This window comes from Pelecanus crispus, chromosome 10 (genome assembly GCF_030463565.1).
Source record: "Pelecanus crispus isolate bPelCri1 chromosome 10, bPelCri1.pri, whole genome shotgun sequence".
In the NCBI taxonomy this organism is placed as follows: domain Eukaryota; kingdom Metazoa; phylum Chordata; class Aves; order Pelecaniformes; family Pelecanidae; genus Pelecanus; species Pelecanus crispus.
In genome coordinates, this window is record NC_134652.1 from 42,845,665 (window position 1) to 42,853,710 (window position 8,046).

Genomic DNA, 8,046 nt, shown 5'->3' on the forward strand with positions numbered 1-8,046 from the left:
CCAAGGAAGAAGCGATGGGACGAGAGGAAATGGGCTCAAGCTGCGCCAGGGGAGGTTTAGGTTGGATATTGGGAGAAATTTCTTCATGGAAAGGGTGGTCAAGCATTGGAACAGGCTGCCCAGAGAGGTGGGGGAGTCCCCAGCCCTGGAGGGGTTCAAAAAACAGGCAGAGGTGGCACTTGGGGACATGGTTTAGTGGGCACGGGGGTGTTGGGTTGATGGTTGGACTGATGATCTTAGAGGTCCTTTCCAACCTTAGTGATTCCTAGTTTTTACTTTCATTAAAAAATAATCCAGCCACCAAGCCACGAAACATGAAATTGCTACTCTGCCCTTAACTGGTTTAGTGGTGGACTTGGCAGTGTTAGGTTAATGGTTGGACTGGGTGATCTGAAAGGTCTTTTCCAACCTCAACGATTCCACGCTGCTATGATCCTCTAGGAAAAGAGGTAGCAGGGCGTGCGGAATCACTTTTAGGGAGTTAAAGCATTGGGAGCAAGCGGGAGCCAGAATTTCAGCCGGCTCGGGCATGGCAGGCCTCGGTGCCGGGTTGTTACACCAGGAACGAAGCCGCTGCAAGCTCTGAGCTTGGCCTCCTCACTAGCCCGGAGGCACAGCAGCTTTTCCATCCCTTACCGGCAGCCCTCTCCTCCTGCACCTTTCCCCAGGGAAATGCCTCTCCGGGTCCGCGCCACCGGCCATTTCACAGCACACTCCCTTTTTGCGCGGGCCCCCGCTCCGCCTAGGCACAGATTTGTCCCCAAGCCGCATCCCCCGCCAACGCGTCGCGGCCAATACTCACCAGCTTCGCTGGGGAGAGGTTAAAGGTGGATTCATGCCCGGGCCGAGCGTATAAATTGACGTCGAGCGCTCATCACTACCAGCGAGGGAGCGTGCTGCCCGAGGAAGACGACTCGGCGACAGCGAGCTGCTGCTTTCCACTTGCATTTTGGTTCTTTTCCGCTTGCATTTTGGTTTCTTTCCTGCTTGCATTTTGGTTCTTTTCCGCTTGCATTTTGGTTTCTCTCCTGCTTGCATTTTGGTTTCTCTCCTGCTTGCATTTTGGTTCCTTTCCCCCACGGAACAGCTATGCCAGGCACACGTGCTCAGCTGCCAAATGGCAGCGTGGCCAACCAGAGGATCGCTACCCCTTCGGAGGAGAGAAACATGTCTTTATTTAATTGAAAAGGAGTGCTAGACAGTAATGAAACTTCAGACAGGAAAAAAAAAAAAAAAAAAAATCCATCGAGTATAAAAGAAACCGGTTTAGTCTACATTAATAACCCCGTGATACGCAAATGTCAAACGCTTCCATGCTACCACAACCAAAACAGCTTCGCGGTTCTCACCGTGACAGCGTAGTGAGAGGATTCGACGTCCCCGGCCGAGGGGGAAGCAAGCGGCGCGCTCGGGCGGCTCGTCCCACCGGGAGCGAGCGCCGGTCACCGCGTCCGAACGCCTAAACCAGGCGTGCTCGCGGGTGCTCCTCTCCAACTAAAAAATAAAATAAAAAAATCCCCGTAAAGGAAAGAAGCTCGGATCGCACGCGTCCGTCCCGACGGCAGCCTCTTTGTCGTCGGTCAGCGTGACACAGCACAGCCACCCTACAGCTCGGTTAAGCCCAAATGCTATGTTTATTGAGGACTTCTAATATCGTGATACCTTGGTTCAGCAATTTGTGAAATACCTAAATATCGTTAAATATATTTTTAAAAAACCCTAACCAGACTCCGGACTAAACAAGATGAACGTTAAACTAAAAAGTTAGAAGGGACGCCCGTTTACATTAACACTTTCTTTAAAAAATAGAATTGCTTTTTCCTTTTTTTAAGTCAATTAACCACAGTGGTGAGACGTGTTCTCTTTTTCAGCCGTTACAGTGCAGCGTTGCAGATTTTTTTTCTTCCCCGATCACACCAGCCCCGCCGTAACCCAACTGAAAGGCACAACTTGCGCCCGTGTGCGGAAGCGGTGCCGTCTCCCCGTCGCGTGGAAAAGAGTTGTGTCACCACTGTGCGATAGGGCAGCCGAAAACCAGGAGTCTCTTGGTTCAATGCCAGTATGCGGTTGGAAAGCCTTCCGTGTTCTAATAGAAAAGTCCATAGGAAGCTGTGAACAGGATCAGTCCAGCGGAGTAAAACTCAAATTTTATGTCCAAGTTATCAGTCAATGTACTGCGATAGCCAACGGAAGCCTTCGCCGTAGCCTTGCCTCTTCAGCACGCTGCACATGAACACCTCCATGGGACGCGCGTTCAGGTCTTTCAGCGGCACGTTTCCCTAGGGAAATCCAAAAGGGAAGTCAGAACCGCAGGCCCTGCCGCCCTCGGGGAAAGCGGCAACCGGATCGCCGCCCTCTCGGGGAACCCCTCTCCGCCCGGGGCGTCTCCCCTCTTTGCCGCACGCCAGCAAGAGGGACCTGGGGACCTGCCCACGGGACTTTGGGAGCCAGCAGCGCAGGAGAACGGGCGTTAAAAAACACCGAAGCAAACGGCTTCTGAGGCACGGCACGGCGCACCTGCGAAGCGCGGCAGCGCGACACGAGCAGCCATCGTCACCGCCTGGGGTAAGCTAGTGCAAGGAAGCAGCCTCGCAGCGTTTTACGACCGTCACCCGGCGTTTGCGATCGATTCTTTCTTAAGTGGACTGTTTTTAAACACTGAAAAAACGGTTAGGTGGGTAACTGGATGGAAATGCAGAGCAACGATACCAGAAGAGTCAGATGACGCGTTAAAATACCACCTAATTACCTAATTGTTGTCGAGGCACCGTGTTTTGCACAATTCTGGCAGTTTCAAAACCTGCCCGAGGGTGTTATTATTATTATTAAAGATTCAGCTCAGTCGATAGCATGGACAAATTCACAGTAACACCTCAATCAGCTTCCAGATGGAGCCTCCTTCTGCGGTGAAAGACGCAAGCACTCCCTCGCTTGCAGACAATCCAGGATTTGGATGCCTCCCTACCTTTCCCGTGGTCTGTCCGTAGAGCCCAAAGATCTCCCGCAGTTTCTCCTCACTGATGGCCTCCGGTCTGTCGATTTTGTTACCCAGGATAAGGATTGGCACGTTGGATATTGTTTCATCTGTCATTAGCGCCTGCGTGCGAGACAAAAGAAGAGTTAAGCAGAGGCAGAAAACCCCAAACATTCACCATTTGAAGAAAATGTTTTTGTTTAAGCTCTGTGACCAACAAGGGCTATTTTTTTGGTGCTACAGTGCTCTTGCGAAACAGGAGTTTCTCTGGAAAGGTTTCTCAGACGCAGCTCCTACCTAAACCCACCAAAACTTCTTCAAAAGCTGCTCAAAAGCCTACAGTCGACCCACAGTAAGGGCACCCAGGCTTCTCCAGCTCTGGGAGAGTACACTTATAAATCCACACTGAGCCAGTCCCTGCGTAAAGCAACATGCAAATTCCTATCAGCGCACGCTGTGGGACACCGCATCGCTGGCGTAAAGAAGGTGCGCTGGAAGTGCAAATCCAAAGCACGAGACTCTCAAAACGCGCTGCACACGAGTTCCAGCCAAAAAAAAAAGAAGAGTATTATTTATAATTTAGCTCTTCAGAGGTCCTGGGGAAGGAAAAAAAAAATTAAAGTGCATTTACATTAAGCTCAACTTTGGATTCCATAAGACGCGAGTGATCTGCGCAGTCTACCAGGAAGACGATCCCGTTGATGGCCGGCAGGTAGTTCTTCCAGACCCGGCGAGCTGGAACACAGAAGCAACAAATGCAGCCCTGTGAAAACGCTACCTGAAGCGATGGGAAAACTACACCCAAAAGCGGGAGCCACCCTCTTCGTTATCGTTTCCTCAGGGCAGCGTATGACCTTCTGGTGAAGGGACTGGCTGAGGCCGCAAGCCAGGCAGTTCCAAGAGCCGGTTACGCTCTCTCTGCTTTCCTAAGAAAGCCTCGGCATCGAGGCTGCTTTTTAGCCAGGGTGTCTTTCTTCCGATGTTTTTGTGTATTTAAAAAAAAAAAAAAGGGCAGAAAATCTTTACTCAGAACTTCTAGAAAGTCTAAAAATAAAAATGCAGCGATTATTCAAAAGAATAAGCTCATGACATTCAAGTCTTCCACAGCTAAAAATATTTCAGGCAGCAGAGCATGAACTGGCAGCATTCCCCCACCCCCCCTCCCCAAACTGCCAGAATTAAGCAGAAGCATTAAACCACTGAAACAACTGGTACCCTAGAGCCAGGAGATTATTTCCACGCATCGTTCCATAAACAATTTCAGGCAACAAATAATTTGGCGTTGCCGACTGCAATCGCTTCCCAGTATCGCTTTTTGGTAGATTTTTCTTAAGGCGGCTGAAGAACGTCATCGGAATGGGAAAATGAACCTCATTTGGTGGCTCCCACTCGGCACCTTCCCTTTTACCTTGTTCATGTCCACCCAGATCAAAAGTCGTAAAGGTCATTCCAGCAATCGTCAGCTCCTCTGATGCTGAAAAGTAAAAATACATGGCCGTGTTGCGGGAAAATAAAGAAGCTGTCACGGACAGAATTTCTTGGGGGTGCTTGTTAACATCACACCCCCTCCTCATATAAGATATCCTGCAGAACTCAGGAATTCTCCCAATTTCCTGGAGAAGCCAGCCACCGGAAGGGAGTCGCTTCACAAAATCACGAGCGGGAGAAAATAATTTCTCCTGCCTCCCCACTTAAGCACATGCTTATTCACCTGCAGTATCACACGTACATTTTTCATTAGAAACCCACTCCCTCCCCAGGACAGGCACGTCGTAGTAACTGAACCGCGCCAGTTCTCGGGCTCTCCATTTCATCTTTGAGGGGAAAACGCAAATCTTCTTCAGCTCGGGCAACTGACGCGCGACTGCAAGCTCGGGTGGGCTTTTAAGACTCTTAAAAGTCGGTCGCCCCAACGCAGAGCTATCGCCGAGGCATCTTTCAATGCCGCGTCCCCAAAATTGAGAGGGAAAAGCACGCCGCGAGGCAGGCGGGGCTCGGGCGCTGGCAGACTTACTGGGATGTAGTGTCGGGACGTGCTGACCCAGCCTGTCGTCTTTCAGCATGTGCAGCAGAGTGGTTTTGCCTGCGTTATCCAAACCCAGGAACACAAGTTTTCCAGACTTCTTGTACAAACCTGGAAGGACAACCAACAAGGGAGAAAAACTCCAGTGGGCTTATCTCGGCATGCGAGCAGGAACGCCGCGCCGCTTGCCGCTGTTTATACACGAATCCCCTCTCCCAGAGCGACGGCTGCCACCTGCGCATTTACAGCGCTTCCAGCACGGAAAAAAACGGCACAGCCTGAACTGGTTTCTACCAAGGCAACGCGAGGTAACGTCTACAACAAGAGGCGTTTTCTAAGCTGCTATTTCTATGAGTAATCTTTTCTCGGATACGTCCTAGCAGAAAGGCATGCAGCAAAGCATTACTCATGTGCAACGGGTTATGGATCGACCCGTCGCCCCAACGGGGTATTTAAATGCGAAAACCGAACGAACTCATAAAAGATAGCAGCAAATTGTTGAAGAAAAAGCGCAAAGCATGAAACAACACATCATTTTCATTAGGTAAACTGATTTTTTTTTCCGCTTCCAGGTATACATCTGCCACAGGAAAGCTCCCTTAGGTTTCCAGGAGGACTTTTTCTCATCCCTCCCTACCCCTCGCGAGGCACTCTGGACAGAGCGCTGCCCGTCCTCCAGCAAGGATCTCCGCTGGGATTCACGACTCAGGAAAGGGCAGCTCGCCCCGCACTGAAGCAGCCGGCCCAGCTGCGCGGCTCACCCTCAACCGGGCGACGTTTTGGCCAGCACCTCCGCAAAACCCAAATCGCGCTGGGGGCATCAGGCAGCGGCCGGCAGCTTGCCGCGGCCGGTAAACGGGACGCGAGCGTTTGAGGAGAAGCCAGCTACAGCAGCGAGAAATAAGGGTGAGGTCTGGGAGAGGTGGTGAGCTTGGATACCAGGAGGAGGAGGAGGAGGAAGAGGAGGAGAAGGAGAAGAAGGAGGACGGGGTTCCCTCCCCAGCAAGGCAGCACATCTTCCCAGGGCAGGGCGCTGGGCTAAACGGGCCCTGGCTGTCAGCCCAGCTGCTCTCGCGCTTCTAAACGCCAAGAGAAAGACCGAGCGGGAGCCGAACGCCTCCAAAATATTCTCAAAGTTCCTCCTCCTAGCGTAAAAAAAAAAAAACAAAACCAACCCTTTGTCAATTTGCAGCTTTCTCGCCAGGCTTTATACCGGTCAGAGCTATCGCACGCTCCAAAACCATCCAAATGCATCTGGGCTTCAATCGCAAACTTTTAAGGGATCCAAACGCACCCGGGCTTCAATCGCAAACTTTTAAGGGATCCAAACGCACCGGGGCTTCAATCTCTAACTCTTAAGCGATCCTGGCAACTGTCACAAGCCAAAGCGACCCAAGAGCAGCTCCGGCAGCCCCAGCGGAGCCGTTTCAGAACTACCGTAACGCGGCCGTACCGAGAAACTGCAGCACGCTGCTGAAGCCGTTGTAGATCCATTCGAAAATGAAAGACATCGCTGAAGATTTAATCGCCTGCGGGAACAAAAGCAAAAAAATAATAAACCCAAACCCAAACACCCCGCAGAGTTACAAGCGTCGGCGCTGGATGGGAGCCGGCTGCGTGCCCCCCCCCGCCCCCCGCGGGATGCTGGCGCTCGGGAGCGGGCCCCGCTGCCCTCCCGGTGGGCGCAGCGAGGGCGGCCCGGTGGGAGAGGCCTTTCCCGGGGGGGGACCAATCCACCCCCCGGCTGAGCCCCGGGAGGCGCCGGCCCCCGGCCCAGCGACGCCCCCGCCGCCCAGCCCGGCTCCGGGCGGCGCTGAGGGGGGAACCGGGGAGCGGGATGGGGACCGGGGGGGGGAACCGGGGAGCGGGACGGGCGGCCCCAGCCGCGGCCGCAAGGGCGGGAGCGCGGCCCAGCCCCCGCCCCGCCCCCACCCTGCCTGCGTGTCACCCCCGCCGCCGCCGCCGCCCCCCCCGCGCCCTGCCCCGGCCCCCGCCGCCCCCCGAGGCCGCGGCCCCGGCCCACCGCCGCTCACCCCCGGCTGCCCCCGGGCCGCCGCTGCCGCCGCTCCCCTCCTGGGCCGCCGCCGCCGCCGCCGCCGCCAGCTCCCCGCCGGAAAGACGTCGCCCCGCGCGCGCCCCGCCTACTTCCGGCCCGGCGGCTTCGCCGCGCTGGCTCCGTGCGTCATCCGTGCGTCTGACGCCACGCCGGCGCGGCGGGGGGCCAGGCCGGCCCGCTCCGCAAGAACGCGGGTTCGAGGCCCGGCCCCGGCCGATGCCCCCGCTGCAGGGACGCGGTCACGGAGGCCGCGAATCGTTCAGGTTGGAAAAGGCCTCTCAGACCACCCAGTGCAGCCATTAACCCGACACGGCCACGTCCGCACTAAACCAGTGACGGGGAGAGGAGTGAGTTCACGTCTCCTGCCTTGGTGGCTGGATTATTTATAATGAAAGTAAAAACCAGGAATCATAGAATCATCGAATCGTTTAGGTTGGAAAAGACCCTTGAGATCACCCAGTCCAACCATTAACCTACACTACCAAGTCCACACTAAACCAATCAAGGGTAGACCAGACTGAACCATGTCCCCAAGTGCCACCTCTGCCCATTTTTCGAACGCTTCCAGGGACGGTGACTCCACCACCTCTCTGGGCAGCCTGTTCCAATGCTTGACCACCCTTTCTGTGAAGAAATTTTTCCTAATATCCAACCTAAACCTCCCCTGGCACAGCTTGAGCCCATTTCTTCTCGTCCTATCGCTTGTTCCTGGGGAGAAGAGACCAACACCCCCTCCCTGCCCCCTCCTGTCAGGCAGTTGTAGAGAGCGATCAGGTCTCCCCTCAGCCTCCTCTTCTCCAGGCTGAACACCCCCAGCTCCCTCAGCCGCTCCCCATCAGCCCTGTGCTCCAGAACCTTCCCCAGCTCCGTTGCCCTTCTCTGGACACGCTCCAGCACTTCAATGTCCTTCTTGTATTGAGGGGCCCAAAACTGGACACAGCATTTGATCGATCCTCCCCTCACCCTCCTCAAAAGCCTCAAAAAAAGCTCCTC

The 8,046-nt window shown here is 54.4% G+C and overlaps 1 protein-coding gene across 1 annotated transcript; it reads right to left on the reverse strand.

Annotated features, from left to right (window-relative positions):
• Positions 1-1,611: 1,611 nt before the first annotated feature.
• Positions 1,612-7,051, reverse strand: SAR1A (secretion associated Ras related GTPase 1A). Its single transcript, XM_075717356.1, has 7 exons — positions 7,031-7,051; positions 6,451-6,526; positions 4,989-5,108; positions 4,383-4,448; positions 3,606-3,709; positions 2,966-3,097; positions 1,612-2,279 (listed from the first exon to the last, which is right to left on the reverse strand). Exons 2-7 carry the CDS (start codon positions 6,506-6,508, stop codon positions 2,163-2,165), a joined length of 597 nt encoding a protein of 198 aa, XP_075573471.1. The 5' UTR covers positions 6,509-6,526; positions 7,031-7,051; the 3' UTR covers positions 1,612-2,162.
• Positions 7,052-8,046: the final 995 nt, after the last annotated feature.